Below are 18,741 nucleotides of genomic sequence, written 5' to 3'. Positions count from 1 at the left end.
AGGCCAGGCATGGTGGCTCACACCTGTAATCCCAGCACTTTGGGAGGCTGAGGCGGGTGGATCACCTGAAGTCAGGAGTTCGAGACCAGCCTGACCAATATGGTGAAACCCCGTCTCTACTAAAAATACAAAAATTTGCTGGGTACACCTGTAGTCCCAGCTACTCGGGAGGCTGAGACAGGAGAATTAATCGAACCCCAGAGGCAGAGGTTGCAGTGAGCCGAGATTGCACCACTGCACTCTACTGGGCGACAGAGCGGAAAAAAAAAAAAAAAATGAATTCAGCCAAGAACCATGTGAGCTTAAAAGAAGACCCTGGGGTTCAGATGAGACCCCAGCCCTGGCCAGCAAGCCTTGTGAGTCCCCAAACAGAGAACCCAGCTATACCGTGTCCAGATTCCTGACCCATGGAAGCTGTGAGATAATAAATTTGGGCTGGGTGCGGTGGTTGGCCAGGCGTGGTGGCGTGGTGACTCATGCCTGTAATCCCAGCACTTTGGGAGGCCGAGGCAGGCAGATCACTGGAGGTCAGGAGTTTGAGACCAGCCTGCCCAACATGGAGAAACCCCATCTCTACTAAAAATACAAAATTGGCCAGGCATGGTGGTATGTGCCTGTAATCCCAGACACTCGAGAGGCTGAGGCAGGAGAATTGCTTGAACCCGGGAGGCAGAGGCTATGGTGAGCTGAGATTGTGCCATTGCACTCCGGCCTGGATGAGAGCAAAACTCCACCTCAAATTAAAAAGAAACAAAATTAAAAATATATATATACTATTTAACTGTTAAGTTAGTGGTAACTTGTTATGCAGCAGGCGATGACTGATACAGTAACCTACGCACATGTCCATCTCCAGCACAGACACAGAATTTGGATGCACTGGGTGCATGACACCTCTTGGCAGGACTTAACTGGACAGACTAGCAACAAAGACAATAAAGCCCAGGCTAAGATGGACCGCCAAGGGCAGGGAGGAACCCCACAGGGTGGACAGCTGCAAAACTAAGGATATTCAATCAAGAGGGGAAGTATGGTCTGCAGGACAATGACATGCCAACCCCCATCCACTCAGACACTGCAGAGGAGGGGGAGAAGGCAAAACCACACTTCAGAAGGCTGTAAGGAGAATGGGGTCCCTGGGAAACTTCCAGGTGGAGACCAAAAGGAGAAGGGAGTGTGGACAGACAGGGAGAGGAGTCAGGGAGTTCACAGTTTACCACAGAAAAACAATAAAACAGAAGAGACAATATCCTGCCACTCGCTCTGGCCCACACCTTTGCTAGGGCAGGCAATCACGAATCACCAAATTATAATAATTCTAATGACCATGTTCCCGCACTTGACTTGGAAATGCTGGATTAAAATAAAAAAATCTTCACTCCCGATCCACACCCTGGGGACAATATTATCTCCCCAGTGTCCTACCTGGCCCACAACTACTTATGTCTCATGCCAGACTGAGCCAGCTCCCAGGATGGCAAAGGAGCCAGGAGCTGCTGCCAGCAGGGCCATCTGCTCACCAGTTCCCACAGTCTGAACAGCACAGATTCCAAAGAGGGACTGGGAGCGGCCAGCAGCAGCCTGCACATGCGGAAGGCAGGGGAGAGCAAGGGAACTGGATCCATCCTGCTCTGCTGCAATCATCTGCATGCCGGGTGTGAGATGATCAGTTCTTGAGACACTTCCCAGAAGGCCTGCAGAAAAACTGTCTGAGTTACAATACTGCTTCCTCCAAGTCTGTATTCTTAATTGCATCTTATAGTAATGTAGCCAGGTAAAGCAGGAAGGCTGCTCCGAGTCAAAGAGCATCCATGGTGGGCGCCCTCTCAGGCCTGGCCGCAGTACCTGCAGGAGTCGGCCCCTCTAATTCTCCTGTGCCATGAACTAACACCGCACGTCAGCAACACCTTGTGAAGACCGAGCACAGCAACCAAGCCCACTGTGGACCTAATTCTGGGCAAGGAACTTTTCTTCGAGACAGGGTCTCCCTCTGTCACCCAGGATGGAGTGCAGCGGCATAATCTCAGCTCACTGCATTCTCGACCTCCTGGGTTCAACTGATTCTCCTACCTCAACCTCTTGAGTAGCTGGGACTACAGGCATGCGCCACCATGCCCAGCTAATTTTTCTATTTTTTTGTGGAGATGGGGTTTTGCCATGTTGTGTAGGCTGGTCCCGAACTCCTGGGCTCAAGCAATCCACTCACTTTGGCCTCCCAAAGTATTGGGATTACGGGCGTAAGCCACTGCGCCTGGCCTGGGCAAGGAACGTCACACAACTACTCCACAACCCTCAAAGGTCACAGTGTCATCTCTGTTTTGTAGGTGGAACAACTGAGACCCATGGAGGTGTAGGAACACACAAAGGTAAAGGAACTCAGCCACCAGTACAGGAGCCAGATGCCAAACCTAGGTCTGCCTGACTCAGAACCCCACTGCCTTCCCTCTACACCTGGCTGTTTCTCCTACATGTCTGGAACTTACTGCAGGGTCAAAGGTTAATCCATTTGAACGGTTAACCTGTATTTACTTATTTTGAGACAGAGTCTCGCTCTGTTGCCCAGGCTGGAGTGCAGTGGCGTGAACTTGGCATGCTGCAACCTCCCGGGTTCGAGCGATTCTCCTGCCTCAGCCTCCCAAGTAGCTGAGATTACAGGTGTTCACCACCAAGCCCGGTTAATTTTTGTATTTTTAGTAGAAAGGGGGTTTCACCATATTGGCCAGGCTGGTCTCGAACTCCTGAGCTCCAGAGATCTGTCCTGCCTCAGCCTTCCAAAGTGCTGGGATTAGAGATGTGAGCCACCGCGCCCGGCCATTTAAACTGTTTAAATGCTACACGAAGGCAGAGAAATGAGGCCGTCCCTAAGGGATGTGAGAGCAGTTAGGGATGCAACAAGGGCACACAGACCTGCAACATAGGTGAATGTGGCACCTGTCACAGAGAGGGACGCCAGGGGCTCCCTGCTTTCTCTGAAGGGAGGGAAATCACAAACATCTGGGGTGGGAGCACTTTTAGCTGGCCATGAGGACTACAGCCAAGTGAAAAGGAATGGGTCGAGGGAACATGCGTGATTAGGGAGCAGGGAGTAGTCCCGATGGACTGGAAAAGGCGCATGTGAGAGGGGAGGGCGGAAAGGCCAGCAACGCCGGTGACGCTGGAGCTCAGAAAAGACTCCAAGGACCAGAAGGAAGAAGCATCAAGGGACCAGGGGCTAATATGCCAAGGTAGAGAGGATAGGTCCAGGGGTGTTCCTCTGTGACGGCACAGAAGAGGTGTGAGGACGTGAAGGGGCACCACCAGGGAACCTGAGAAAAAGAAGGCAGGTGGCTCGGAAGAACCAATCCATGTGACCCCGCAATTTATTGGATATGGATGAATCACAGCTGACTTTTTAGATGACCCAAAAGATGAAACTATTAATTAAGGCTAGACAGAGGGGAGAAAAGAGAAATATCCTGCTACCTCCAGTTTTTCTCCCTACAGCACCTCTTAGAGATGAGGTGATGGCAGTTCACCTTCAGGATCCATTGGAAACAAAGAGAAATCTCTCCCTAACTCTCCTGATGCCAAATAAAAAACAACCAACTATTCCATAATTTTCTTCTCTAGGAGAGAGTCAGAGAGAAAAGGCCTGAAAATGCAAATTGACACACGGATGTGAATGCGTTTCAGTCAAAGTTTAAACCAGGACACAACTTTTCTTGTGTAGCAAGAAAGGTTAGGAGGCAGGATGGTGTTCTGTGCCTAGAAAGGTGAGTGCGACGTCAAGGTGGCTGAAGAGGGGTTTAAAAGGGGACCTAGGGGGACAAGCCCAGAGCCCAGCATCCCACGCTAAATGAGAACACAGGTCTCCAACTCCATCCCAGGGTCTCCCAGTGGTCACAATGGCATTGGGGACCTGCTGACAGTGGCACAGAAGGACTCTCGGTGGTGGTCAGAATGACCCAACATCCCAGGAGGCACCCGCCACCAGCTGGCATGAGTCCTTGGTGCTGCCCTGGCACTGCTGCTAATCCACCCCGGCGGCCTCAGGCACGCTCCCACACCTGTATGTCCAAGACAGCGAATTCAATGGTACTACTAGCCTGGCCTCCAGAAAGGCAGCAGAGTAGGATCAACTTGGCCTTAGAGGTCTCGCTTCAAATACAGTATTTCCCAGTTTCAATCTTGGGCCTCAACCACCAACTGGGAAAACCTCCCTCCTAGGGCTGTTTTGAGAACTCGATATGGAAAGCTACCAAAGCTTTATTTCCCACCCCTTTGTAAGGTCCCCCACAGCTCCCAACTAGGCAGAGAAAGGGGCCTTTTATTAGCAAGAAAAGGGCCAGGTGCAGCAGCTGTCACCACGCCTGCAATCCCAGCACTTTGGGAGGCCAAGGTGGGAGGATCACTTAAGCCCAGGAGTTTGAGACCAGCCTCAACAACACAGTGAGATCTCGTCTCTTCAAAACACATTTAAAAAAATTAGTCAGGTGTGGTGGCGCACACCTGCAGTCCCAGCTACCTGGGAGGCTGAGGTGGGAAGACAGCTTGGCCCAGGAGTTCAAGGCTGTAGTGAGCTATGATTACACCACTGCACTTCAGCCTGGACAACAAAGACCCTGTCTCTAAAAAATAAAAATAAAAAGTTTTAATTTAAAAAAAGGTTAAATACTAATGAGAAAGGTTCACATACGCATTTTCATGTCACTGCTATTTATAAGTTCTTAACTGAAACCACTATGATATAAGCTATTAAAAGTAATTAAAAAATAAAAACAGCTGTTTGCCCCAAAGATCGTCTAAGTGACAGAGCTCAGTGCTCTCTCATCAACAACAGCCCTGAGAGAGACAAGAGATGGAAGAGATTCCAACCCCAAGAAAGGGCTGGAGGGGAGCCTGGGGAGGAGACATGGGGGAGGGGAGCTCCAAGAGGGAGCTGGGGGAGGGGGAGGGGGAGGGGAACTCCAGGAAGAAGCAGGGGGAGGGGAACAAGGGGGAGGGAAGGTGGGGAGGAGAACTCCAGAAATGAGCTGGGGGAGGGGAGTATGGGGGAGGGGAGTATGGGGGAGGGGAGCTCCAAGAGGGAGCTGGGGGAGGGGAGCATGGGGAAGGGGAGCTCCAAGAGCTAGGGGAGGTGAGATGGGGAGGGGAACCCCAGGAGGAAGCTGGGGGAAAAGAGCTTGGGGAGGGTAGCTTAAGGAGGGGACCGGGAGGTGGGGAACTAAGGAGGAAATCTGGGAGAGGGGAGCCTGGGGAGGGGAGATGGGGGAGGGAAGCTGGGGAAGGGGATCTGGGAGAGGGAAGCTTGGGGAGGGGATCTAGGGAGGGGAGATGGGGGAGGGGAGATGGGAAGGAGACATGGGAGAGGAGCTTGGGGAGGGGATCAAAGGAGGAAATCTGGGGGAGGGGGATTTAGGCAAGGGAGCTCAAGGAGGGGAACTTGGGGAGGGGATTTAGAGAGGGGAGCTGGGGGAAGGGGAGCTCAGAGAGGGGACTTTAGGGAGGGGAGATGGGGGAGGAGATCGGGGAGTGGAGGTTGGGGAGGGGATTTAGGGTAAGGGATCTAGGGAGGGAGGGATCTAGGGTAAGGGATCTGGGGGAGGGGAGTGGGGGAAGGGGGAAGGGAGTGGGGGAAGTGAGATGGGGAGTGAGGTGAGGGGAACCTGGAGGGAGGGATCTGGGGAAGGGGATTTTGGGGAGGGGAACAGGTGGAGAGAGGAGCTGGTGGGGAGGGAGCTGGGGGCAGGGATCTGGGCGAGGAGATTTGGGGGGAAGGGAGCTGGGCGCCTGCAGGAGCTGCTCTGAGGTGGGCAAGCCCCTCTTTCAGTTCCTTCTTGACAATTAGTCTCCAGACTTCCACTCCGCCCCCTCCCTGTTTCCACCCAGACAGTCTGATCTGCAACTCCGCCCATGACTGCCCCCACTTGGGAGTCCAGCTGCTTCCAGCCTGGGAACCCTGACACCGGCCCTGAGCTGACCAACCAAAAACCCCAAGGTGACAGAGCAAATGTGTCCTGTGTCTTGAGCACAACATTAAAAGCAAGGACCAAGCAGAAGTCCCCTAGCGAGGACCCAGAAATAAGACATGTCTTTGATTCTTGCAGGCTAGTGTTTCCCTACCCACATAATCTTTAGAAATCATGTGTGCTGTAATAAAAGTGAGTATTTCCCCTCCCTTTACTCAAGCACATAGAAACATCGGAGAAAAGCTGAGCATATTTCTACCAGTTCTGCATGAGGGTTTGACCAAAACACCCTGCTCTCGGTAATTAATGGTTGACCCCAATTTCTGAACACACATTTCCTTTTCCAATTAATTTTCCTTCCCCTCATGAGATAAAACAGACTATATAAATATTTTTAAGAACAATATCCCTGAAAATTTGCTTACTTTTTTAAAACTATGAGGTCAGAGTTTAAGACTGGCTCCTTGGTATGAAGGAATACATTACATTAATATAACAAAGGGCTGAATCTTCTATAAACCAACAAAACACCCAAACAAAGGCAGAACTTAATTTTTGGCAAAGAAAAAACAAAAATGTTTTTGGTGTGCCTTAGTGAATACACCAGCTGAGGACTACATCTTGGAGTCTTTTCAATGAGCAGAGCTAAAGATTTCTCATAAGCGCAATTAAAGCACCCTGAATTGATACATTTAGGGGGTTGAGCATCTGTTTCAAATCAGTGACGTGCTTACCGCAAAAGAAACACCTTACGAAAAGCAGGATGAAAAACTGAGGGCAGAGTGTCATGATTATTATTATTTTTTTTTTTAAGCAGAATAGTCTGCAAGAAAATACATAAAAATGCTCAAGTTAGGCCAGGCGCAATAGCTCATGACTGTAATCCCAGTACTTTGCGAGGCCAAGCAGGAAGATCACTTGAGGCCAGGAGTCCGAGACCAGCCTGGGCAACACAGCGAGACCTTGTCTCTATTCAAAAATAATAAGTTACCAAAAAATGTTCAAAATGGTAATGTAAGGGTGGCAGAATAATGGCAATTATTTTCCCTCCAAGTGTTATATAATATTATTAAAATGGCTAGACATATGTATGGATTTTAAAGCACTTCAGTTTTATATGTGCTTTAGGTATAATTTCTAAGGCATTAAAAAATTGGCATATTCTTTTTTTTTTTAAGACGGAGTTTTGCTCTGTCGCCAGGCTGAAGTGCAGTGGCACGATCTTGGCTCACTCTGCCTCCCAGGTTCAAGTGATTCCCCTGCCTCAGCCCCCAGAGTAGCTGGGACTACAAACACACACCACCACACCCAGCTAATTTTTTGTATTTTTTTACTAGAGACAGGGTTTCACTATGTTGGCCAGGATGGTCTCGATCCCTCGTGATCCACCCACCTTGGCCTCCCAAAGTGCTGGGATTACAGGCATGAGCCACCGCACCCGGCCCAAAGCTGGCATGTTCTTTTTGAAGGTTTTCCCTTTGGGAGAGAAACAACAGCATTCCTTACCTGCTTGGGAGAAAGACTCAGGAACAAAAATTGAAAGTCTACTTACCTGAGGTTTAATTTTCGGTCTTCTTCGCTGCCAGCCTCCAACTACAGAGAAAGAAAGAGAATATCACAACACAGGCACCACTGTCAACACGCCTCGGGCGGCAGTCTCACATTCTCCACCCTGGTATCAGAAAAAGATACAGACATCCAGGAAACCTAGCTACTTCTAAACAGCCGTGCCCTTTCCTCACCAATCCCGGTCTGTCCCGTGGAGTCATTTCCGTGGGGGAATTTTCAGGTTTCCAAATGTTGACCCACATTCCTGCCACAGTCTAGGGGATGGAGTCCTCCTAGCTCAACATTTCCTATCTGGTGTTATTACCCAGCACGGTCTTTTAGCCCTCAGCCCTCAACTTTCCGGGGTTGTTCTGGATCTTATCCTGTTTTTCTCTTTTAAGGGGAGGGGGTCGTGTTTAAAGAGAATTCACTTCCTCCGTGGAGCCAGGCAGTAACAGCTGAGTGATGAACACCATTTTCAAAAAACCATCCCAGGCAAGACTTGCACAGTGGAAGGTGGCCAGGAATCAGGCTGGCTGTCTGTGGGTCTTGAAAGCTCTTGATGGTTCCCGAAAAGACTTAAACGTTTAATACGAAACATCCTAGGCTATCAGTTTATTTACATAAATGCAAGAAAGAGATATTTAATATTTTCTGAAAGCTAAAAGGCCAAGAGCTTGGGCTCCAGAAGTACCTATGACTTATTTTTATTTTTTTTCTTTCATACAGTAAACTGAAATGAGAAGGCAACACACACACACACACACACACACACACACACACACAAGCTCCACGGCCAGACAACTCCTCACCACTGGGACTTGGCATGTTTTTTATGTTGCACACAGGCGCCCATTGAATGGGAAAGAGAAACCTGGAAAGCCGCGATGGCTGGGAGAGATGCAGGGCTGATTGAGGAGAGAAATGAGGCAGAAGCCAAGGGCGAAGGAAAAAGGGTCCAGAGATAATGTAGGGAGGGGCCTGGGCAGCAAGGGACACCCACCAGGAGGTGGCAACTTCAACCAAGAATGAGTACACCAGCAGTGAGCAGTGAGCAGTGGCTCACACCCGGAATCCCAGCACTGCGGGAGGCCGAGGGAGGCTGATCACCTGAGGTCAGGAGTTCAAGACCAGCCTGGCCAACAAGGTGACACCCTGTCTCTACTAAAAATACAAAAATTAGCCGGGCATAGCGGCACGTACCTACAATCCCAGCTACCTGGGAGGCTGAGGCAGGAGAACCACTTAAACCCAGGAGGCAGAGGTTGCAGTGAGCCGAGACTGAACCACTGCACTCCAGCCCGGGTGACAGAGCAATACTTCGTCTCAAAAATAAATGAATAAATAAATAAATAAAATAAAATACGTACACCAGAGGGCCTGGGAGTCCCTACATCATATTATCATGTACATACAAGATTCTGCAGAGGCACCTACCCCACACTGAAGAAGTGGAAAGACCAGGGAAGGCTTCACTGACCACAAAACAAGTCACAACAGCAACAAATTGAGAAGAGTATGTTAGGTCTAACCCAGTGGTTCTCAACTGGGAGCAAGTTCTCTCAACAGGAGACACTGGGAGATGTCTGGAGGCATTTTTTCTGGAGGTCACTACTGGCACCTAGTGGGTAGAGGACAAGATCTCACATGTACTGCACATTCCACAATACACAGGACGGTCCCCCAACAAGAGAGAATGTTCCGGTCCCAAGTATCAACAGTGGGTTGAGAAACTCTGGTCCAATCCAAAAAAGTGCCTGGAGATCTGCCCATGAAAACTGGTCACTTTGAACGTTTCTCAGAAATAACAATGTTATGATCCATTCCTGAAAATTATTGATTTATCTATTCTTGTGCTCTGCCTGTTCACACAAAGGAACTGAGATAAGATTCACAGGAAAATGACATAAGTGACATAATCAAAGACTGGGGGGAAAAAAATTAAAAGAGAAAGGAGAGCCTTAGGACTGAGGCCTGTGATCCCCTTCTGTTTCCCACGCCAGCAGCAGGCCTGACTGTGTCAGGAAAGAGCTGCCGTAAGTGTCTGACTCATTATGAAGTTGCATTTTGAAGAGTGATGACGTGACTTGGGGGTATGGACTTCACAATCATTTAATTCTTGGTCACTCTCCGAGGTTCTCGGATGAAAGGCCGTGTCAGGTCAGTTATTGCAGGGAAGCCACACATGCCAAGGAGCACATGAAAGAAGTAATCCAGTCCTTTTAGAAGAGCCAGGGACCACAGACAGGAAGCAACTCAAGCGAGGGCAGACCACAGCAGAGCCCGCCTGGCCTAGGTCTCCTGACCCCACACACACTTGCTGTCTCCATCCCACCCTGCTTCTCACCTCAACACGTCTGGACGAAGACCTTGCCTTCGGGAAACATCCCAGCCCATTCAAAGCCCAGCAATGAATGCTGCAGCTTTACTATGATCAAATAAAAGCTGTCTGAGTTTTACCTTATGTTTATCAGGTCACTAGCACTTGGTAAAAAATAATGCTTTATATAATAACTGAAAATGTATCTAGCAGAAAAAACACAAATGTCTCAACAAAATGTGCTACATCCATGCAATGGAGTATTATACAGCCATGAAAAGGAATGAAGTACTGCCACATGTTACAATACACATGACCTTTGAAAACGTGATGCTGAGTGAAAAAAGTCAGACACAAAAGGCCACATAGGGTGTGATTCCATTTACATAAAATGTCCAGCATAAGCAAATCCATGGATATAGAAAGTAGATTAGTGGTTGCCTAAGGTTAGGGAGAATGGGGCAGGGAGAGGCTGCAGGTGAGGGCTAAGGGGTACAGGGTTCCTATTTTGGGGGGGATGAAAATGTTCTGGAATTAGATGGTGGTGATGGTTGCACAATCTCATGTATATACTAAAAACCACTGAATTGTACACTTTAAAATGGCAAATTTATGGAATGCAACTAAAAAATAAGACCTTAAAAATGCGTAAGACAAGAACAGATTAGGTTGCAAGTAACTCCAGGAACATGGGGTTTTGAATCAGAAATCTGGGCTGACAGGTTCAGCCTGAAGCCAACCTCTCCCCTTACCTCACATAAGTTTTTGTGATGAGAACCTGAGATGAAGCGCATAAATTGCCAGACAGCAGTGATAGGAAAAGAAAACAGCCCCTCCTCGCTGTGGGAAGGAAAGGTGCTCCTGCAATCTAACTTCTCAGTAGCAGGCTATTGATCACCCATGTTCTTTTGCCTCTAATCAGCGTGTAGAGGGGGATTACTAGAACCTTCTGTCTGTAGATAACTCATGAATGGCCTCTCCTCTCCAAGGAGGGGGCTGTGAAGGTTCAACTTTCCAGTCACTCTGAAAACGTCCCTGCCAATCCCAGCAAAACAAGGCTCAAGAACTACCCTACCAGGAGACAGTGCTGTCAAACCAAATGTAAATGTTCTTCTCTGGTCTCACACGGACGCACAAACCTCTCCCATGTTATCAGTCAACTTCCCCCACTCCCTCCCACAAAGAAAGGGGCTGAAGAGCTCAGATGCCGGCTGCGGAACTTCCTGGGCCCGGGACAGCAGGGCCGCTCCTCCAGTCTTCTCTAAACATAGCTAAGGGTCTGGAGGCGGACACTCAGCCTTGTTAGAGGTAAGAGTTTAGACCAGAGGCCTTGAAGGGTTCTTCAAGAGATGGTGGGCAAGATTGCATGACCAGAGAGTCATCCCTGCATCTACAGAGGGCTGATCTGCTCAGAGGCCCAAGGCCCTAGCCTAGGGCAAGCCAGGCCAACCCTGCAGGTTCAGAGGGCACCAGTTCCCTCAATCAACCTCAGAGGAAGCAGCAGCCAGGCAAATGGACCCAGGCCACACACAGACCCACAAAAACGCGCACAGTGCCAGTACACGAAGCCCAGGGATGCACCTATGCAATCACCCAGAATGGGTCACAGTCACACAGAAAGACAGATGCACATAAACACACAGCCTAGAGTGATGTTACAGAAAGGAAAAGCCAGACTCAGGCTGCACACACAGACGTGAGACACGGCCACACAGAACCCATAGCACGCTCGGTCACCGTCACACAGTGACACGGGCACGCCTACAGACAGAACTCCAGAGGCGGCAGGCGGGGAAACAATCTCACACGTTTGTAGGGGCACTCCCAGATGCCTATCTCACGCTGGCACAGTCCCCTGAGGGCAGGTCAGCAACAGTCACATCTCACATCGCACAGCCAGGCACACAGGCAAAAAGGGCCTAGGACTACCCTGGCCACAGGTATCAGAACCATCGGCTCACGCAGTCACCCAATCAAGGGCCCCAGTCCCACATTCAGTCACCCCTGGACCCGGGTCACACTGCACAGTCACTCACAAATGGGAGTCCCCACCAGAAGCACAGTCTTCCCCAGACAGAGGTCAACCCCAAGACGGGGGTCACACCTGAAATCACAGTCCCCACACAGTTGCGAGGTCACACTTACACACACAGTCTCTGCACAGTCACCCTCAGATAGGGGTCACAACGCACACAGTCCCCGCCTAACAGGGGTCACCCCAAGATGGGGGAGACCCCCGATGTGTGTCAGAGCACACACAGTCTCCTGCAGACACTCCCAGAGGGGTCGCACTGCACACACAGTCCCTGAAAAGCCGCCCCCTGATGGGGGTCACACTGCACACAAAGTCCCCGCACAGCTCCCCCAGACAGGGTCACATCGCACACAGTCCTCGCACGGTCACCCCGGTCCGGCTGCCTGGCTCGGTTCCTACGGCTGGGCCCCCGGGAGCCCGCGCAGCCGCCCCCCTGCCCCGCACGCGCGGCCCCGGCTCCGGCGGCCTCGGCGAGGCGTCCAGCGGCCCAGGCCGGGCGCGGCGAGCCCAGGGCTCACCTCGCTGTTGCTGGCAGAGGAGGAGGCGGCGCTGGGCGTGGGCGAGCGCTGCAGGGTCACCAGGGCCATGGCTGCGGCGCGGTGCAAGGGCGCCCCAGAGGTCTCGAGCTAGAGCCGCCACCGCCACCGCCGCCCGGGCCGGGCCCGGGGCCTCCAGGAGCCGCGCGCGGGCGGCCGGGCCGAGCCGGGCCGGGCCCGCCCCTCCCCCTCGGCGTCGCCACCGCCCCCGCCCCCGCCCCCAGCTCCCGCCTCCCGCGCCGGCGCGCGCCGGCCTTGGTGCGCGGAGTGGGCGGGGAAGCGGGCAGGGCGGGGCGAGGAGGCGCGCGTGCGCGGGGGCCCCGAGGGCCGCCGGAGGCCTCGGCTGGTCGGTCACGTCCCTCGCGCGCCCGACACACGCGCCCCCGCCCGCGCGCCCAGCTATCTGGCCTGGGGCTCGGGGGCGCGCGCGCCGCCCGGAGCGCGTCCGCCCTAGGGGCCCTGCCCGCTGCTCCGGCTGGGGAAACTGAGGCCCGGCGACCGTGCAGACAGGACTGTACAGCGACCAGGAAATAAAAGAGTCCTGGGGCCCGGCGCGGTGGCTCACGCCTGTAATCCCAGCACTTTGGGAGGCCGACCGAGGAGGGCGGATCACGAGGTCATGAGATCGACCATCCTGGCCAACATGGTGATACCCCCGTCTTTACTAAAATTACAAAAATTAGCTGGGCATGGTGGCGCGCGCCTGTAGTCCCAGCTACTCGGGAGGCTGAGGCAGGAGAATCGCTTGAACCTGGGAGGCGGAGGTTGCAATGAGCCGAGATCGCGCCACTGCCCTCCAGCCTGGGCGACAGAGCGAGACTCCGTCTCAAAAAAAAAAAAAAAAAAAAAAAAAAAACAGCAAAATAGATTCACCTAATTTTGCAGAGGTTAATCAAGTTATTAGGCACGTTTTTAAAAAAGTATTTTGCTAATCTTTTTCAATGAATTCTTTCTGTGTGTTCTGAAACCCAGCCAACTCCTTGGAGGTCAGGGAAGGCTTCCCAGAAGAGCTTTATTATGAGGCTTGAGCTTGAGCATAAGCAGGATTAACAGGTGAAAGAAGGGAGAGACAGCTCTCCAAGCAGGGGGGATCAGCGTGCCCTGAAGCAGGAAGAAGTTTGTCAACCGGAGGCCAGCACTCAGGGAAGGGAAGAGGGGAGGAATGGCTGGAGTCTCCATCCTCTCTGGAAAGATGGCTCCGGCTGCTGCGTGGAGGAGGGACCATGGGGCAGAGGACTGAGGGAGACCAGGGAGGAGGCTGCTGCTGTTGTCCCGGGGAGAGGTGACCAGTTACGGGGATGGAGATGGGAACACGGAGTATGATACCAAGAAGGCAATTCTGGCTTGACTTAGTAATAGGAAACTTTTCTTTTCGTCAAAATCTCATCTCCCGGCTCCCACCCCCAACCTCTGCATGTTGCACAAGCACTCCCAAACGCAGTGGTTTCAGCCTGCCCGCAGCTTAGCAAATTTGTCTTACTGCCCAACAGGAGACCCACGCATCCTGGATTCTTCCCCCTCCCTCCCTCTGTCCTGGAGCTGTGACCTCCTCCATATTATTCACAGGGTCTCAGTACGATTCATCTCAAAGGTGATTCTAGTCGGGGGCACTGTAGCTTCTATGGAGCATTTCTAAGAGGGGATTTGTGGGAATGTTTTTCGTTGTCTTGCTGATGGAAGGGGAGAGCTCCTGGCATTTAGAGTGCAAGAGCCATGGGTGCTAAATGTCTTCTAATGCACTGGACAGTCTCCCCAAGGAGAATTGCTGCATTCCCACAAAATGTTTCCTGGGTGAAAAACCCATTTATGATCATCTGAAGCCAGAACCTAACTCCATTTCATACATCAACACAAGCTAGTCTCCCTCCCTCCCTTCCTTCCTTCTCTCACTCCCTTCCCTCCCTCCCTCCCTTCCTTCCTTCTTCGCTTTATTCTCTTCTCGTCTCTTCTCTTCTTTTCTTTCTTTCTTTTCTTTTCTTTCTTTTTTTTTTTTTCTGAAAGAGGGTCTCACTCCCGTCACCCAGGCTGAAGTGCAATGGCACAGTCATAGCTCACTGCAGCCTCCATCTCCCAGGCTCCAACCATCATCCTGCTTCAGTCTCCCGAGTAGCTGGAACTACAGGTACACACCACCACGCCCAGCTCCTTTTAAAAAAATGTTTAACTATGTTGCCCAGGCAGTCCTTCTGCTTTGGCCTTCCACAGTGCTGGGATTACAGGCACAAGCCACCATGGTTGGCCTAGTATTTTTTACTGAATTTTCAGAAAGGTGACTATGTTGAAACCCCATCTCTCCTAAAAATACAAAAAACTAGCCAGACGTAGTGGCGGGCGCCTGTAATCTCAGCTACTCAGGAGGCTGAGGCAGGAGAATCACTTGAACCCAGGAAGCAGAGGTTGCAGCGAGCCGAGATCGTGGCACTGCACTCCAGCCTGGGTGACACAGTGAGACTCAGTCTGAAAGAAAGAAAGAGAGAGAGAGAGAGAAGGAAGGAAGGAAGGAAGGAAAGAGGGAAGGAAGGGGAAGGGGAAGAGAAAATATACTTTGTTTTGCTTGAGAGTTTTGTCAAGAGTTGTTCATCCATCCTTAGGGAAAAGGAGATCATGGATGGCAACACCTCTCCTAATATTAGAGCATCCCCCACAAGGTGCCCACATTTGTAGCTGCATTCTAGGTAGACAGATAGTCATAGGTACTTAAATGTCAAATATAAGGCAAAATTATGGACAAAATTGAGTTGAGTAGAGAATATTTTCTCAAATCCAAGCACATTGATTATTGGCAGGCCCATGCTTCTGAGACGTCCCTGTGTCCTCTCAGGGAGTAGTGGCTGAGCATTTCCACATTGTAATACATGTTGTTGCATTACGATTTATTTTTCTTTTATGTCTCTCTTACATTAGTTTTCAAATTTGAGAGTTTGAGAATCCCCTGGAGAAAATACATATTGCTAGACCCCACCTCCCAGAATTTTGAATTCACAAGATTTGCTGTAGGGCTGGAAAATTTGCACGTCTAACTAATTCCCAGGCAATGCTGATGCTTCTGTCTGGGGACGACAGTCTGAGAACTACTGCCTATAAAAATGCCATGGCCTCTTCACCAAGAAATTCCTACCTAGATCTGATCCTGGTACCCATCTGTGGCCCCGAATCCTAATCCCCCTCCTCTGGCCGGCCTGCTTTTCCACTCACCCCGATTTTTTGGAGGCTGTCTCCACCCCTTCTCACTTCCTTTTAGAGCTGAGAGCCCTCTTCTTCCCCACAACTAACTCTTGCCAGAAATCACCTCCAAAAAGCTTTCCCTGCCCCTTAAGCAATGTTTTTTCCAGGATCTCGTAGCCCTCATCCTACCCTTAAACACACAGCAAGTGTGGGTCTGCCTTATCATAATGGGTCCATCTCTCTGTCTTGTCCCATTACCGTAGAGCCCGGAATGGTCCCTAAGAAAAGCCTCAGGAGTCAGGCTGGGACCAGCGTGAGGGTGCAAAATGTGAGAGGGTGCCCCCAAAAACTCAATGATTAAGATAAATAGTATTTTAATGCAACATTTTAGAAAATCAAAATTAATGCCAAATCCATCATGAATAAAATATTTTAAAAATTTGTTTCTTTTTTTTATTGAGACAGAGTCTTGCTCTATTGCCCAGGCTAGAGTGCAGTGTGGCACGATCTCTGCCTCCTGGATTCAAGCAATTCTCCTGCCTCAACCTCCCGAGTAACTTGGATTACAGACCCCCGCCACCATGCCCAGCTAATTTTTGTATTTTTAGTAGAGATGTGGTTTCACCATGTTGGCCAGGCTGGTCTCAAACTCCTGAACTCAAGTGATCTGCCTGCGTCGGCCTCCCAAAAAGCTGGGATTACAGGTGTGAGCCACTGCACCTGGCCAAAATATTTACAAAACTTTTTTAAGAGCCAAGCTGTCATTCTGTCACCCAGGACAGGGTGTAGTGGTGCAATCCTAGCTCACTTCAGCCTTGAACTCTGGACTCAAGCCATCCTCCTGCCTCAGCCTCCCGAGTAGGTGAGACTACAGATGTATACCACCACGCCTGGCTGACTTTATTTTTGGCAGAGACTGGGTGTTGTTGCTATGTTTCCCGGGCTGGTTTCAAACTCCTGGCGGCACGCAATCCTCCCACCTTGGCCTCCCAAAGCGTTGGGATTACCGGCATGAGCCACCACTCCTGGCCAACGTATCACGTTTTTACATAAAAACTGGATCAGTACTGTATCACTGATTCTTCCATTTACTTCAGACTTCAGTGTAGCTCAGCAAAGCACTTTTATTGATCCTGTCTTTATTTGATTGAGTCTTTTACAACTTTGGCCATTCTAAAGCCTTGTGTGAAAATGGCCTGTGGTTTAGCTGGGCATGGTGGTGCACACCTGTAATCCCAGCTACTCAGGAGGCTGTGGCAGGAGAATCGCTTGAAACCAGGAGGCGGAGGCTGCAGTGAGCTGAGATCGTGCCACTTTTGAGACTCTGTCTCAAAAAAAAAAAAAAAAAAAAAACCTTGTCAGCTTGACTCCAGTAGCCTCTGAGAGGGGTGGAATGGAAGAGGGGAAGTGAAAGCTCCCAGGCCTCAGTCAGGGCAGATCCCGAGAAGCCCTGGGCGTGGAGGAGGGGAACAATCCAGTAGAGGCAGCTCTGAAGTTTTCTCCCATGCATTAGAGTCCTTTCCAATCAGTATCATAATTTTTCATTATATAATAGTTTATTTAATCATCTTTGACCTCCTTGTAGTCCCAGCTCACATTTGCAACTACTAAAAAACAGTGAGTTATTGAGTTATTTGCTCTCTGCTAGGCACTATGCAAAGTGCTTTGTGAGTGTGTGGGGGACATGATTTATTAACATGTGAATGTCCCCCCATTTATACTACAAGATCACCTCCTCCAGGAAGCCTTCCTTGCCCAGTGGCTGGGTTAGGCACCCCTTCTCTGTGCTCCTACAACCCCGGTGCGTTGGTGACAATGGCATTGTGGATCTGCCCTGGGCCCGTTTCTGGGTTGGGCCACTTTAGGTACATTCATTCTTGTCACCCTGTGATTCTCATTTCATGGGTGAGGAAATGGATGCACAGAGTGGTTAAGGCACTGGCCCCAAGTTATGTGAGTAGGAAGTGGTGAATCTGGTATTCAAACCCATGTTTTTTTGCTTTAGAACTCAGACAAAGACAGATTCTTCCAGGACAGCCTCAGAAAGGGTTGGTGCAAATTAGTTTGGTGCAAAAGTAATTGCAGTTTTTGTCATTTAATGGTGCAGAAGTAATTGCGGTTTTGTCATTAATGACCAACTAATAAAAGTAATAGTTCCCTTTTTTTTTTTTTTTGAGATAGAATCTTGCTCTGTTACCCAGGCTGGAGTGCAGTGGCTCGATCTCGGCTTGCTGCAAACTCTGCTTCTTGGGTTCAAGTGATTCTCCTGCCTTAGCCTCCCAAGTAGCTATTACAGGCGCCCACCACCGTGCCCAACTAATTTTTGTATTTTTAATAGAAACGGGGTTTCACCATGTTGGCCAGGCTGGTCCCAAACTCCTGACCTCAAGTGATCCACCCACCTCGGCCTCCCAAAGTGCTGGGATTACAGGCGTGAGCCACAACACCCGGCCAATAGTTGGCTTTTTAAAGCAAATAATTTGTAATTCCTCCTTAATTATTCATTCCAAAATGAAATTCAGAGGTAATAAAGCTCCGGTAGGCTGAATAATGGCCCCCAAAGATGTCCATATTCTAAATCCCGAGAATCCCTGCCTATAAGAGGGTTTTACAGATGTGATTAAACTCAGTATGTTTAGGTGGGGAAATTTTCCTGGAGGAAGCCCGAGAGGTCCTAATGTGATCACAAGGATCCTTATAAGAGGGAGGTGAGAAGAGTCAGTAGTAGGAGATGTGCCAATGGAAGCGAGGGATTAGAGTGAAGGAAGAGGCCACAATCCAAGGAATGCAGGCAGTTGCTAAAAGTGGGAAAATGCCAAGAAATGAATTCTCCTTTCAGAGCCTCCAGAAAGAATGGAGCCCTGCTGATATCTTTTTCTTTTATTTTGTGAGACAGGGTCTTGCTCACAGAGCTGTCACCCAGGCTGGAGTGCAGTGGCATTATCATAGCTCACAGCAGCCTTGACCTCTAGGGCTCAAGGGATTCTCCCACCTCAGCCTCCTGAGTAGCTGGGACTACAGACACACACCACTATGCCCAGTTGACTTTTATTATTATTATTATTATACTTTTAAGTTACGGGGTACATGTGCAGAACGTGCAGGTTTGTTACATAGGTATACGTATGCCATGGTGGTTTGCTGCACCCATCAACCCGTCATCTACATTAGGTATTTCTCCTAATGCTA

The 18,741-nt window shown here is 50.2% G+C and overlaps 1 protein-coding gene across 4 annotated transcripts in view; it reads right to left on the bottom strand.

Moving 5' to 3' along the window:
• Positions 1-12,569, bottom strand: part of SSH1 (slingshot protein phosphatase 1) — a 76,879-nt gene extending 64,310 nt beyond the window's left edge. For 3 of the 4 annotated variants that reach the window (XR_004439603.1, XM_033220726.1, XM_033220727.1), the window contains exons 1-2: positions 12,370-12,569; positions 7,501-7,541 (exon numbers count right to left, since the gene is read on the bottom strand). Coding sequence is in view for 2 of the 4 variants with exons in the window: in XM_033220726.1 (XP_033076617.1) it covers positions 7,501-7,541; positions 12,370-12,438 (110 nt within the window). In the remaining 2 variants the exon portion in view is untranslated. The remainder of the gene's footprint in view (positions 1-7,500; positions 7,542-12,369) is intronic. The other variant, XM_033220728.1, reaches the window with a different exon arrangement.
• Between the last annotated feature and the right edge of the window lie 6,172 nt (positions 12,570-18,741).

Source organism: Trachypithecus francoisi, unplaced genomic scaffold, assembly GCF_009764315.1.
Source record: "Trachypithecus francoisi isolate TF-2019V2 unplaced genomic scaffold, Tfra_2.0 Lachesis_group11, whole genome shotgun sequence".
NCBI classification, from domain to species: Eukaryota; Metazoa; Chordata; class Mammalia; order Primates; family Cercopithecidae; genus Trachypithecus; species Trachypithecus francoisi.
This window is presented reverse-complemented; position numbering and strand designations above follow the sequence as displayed.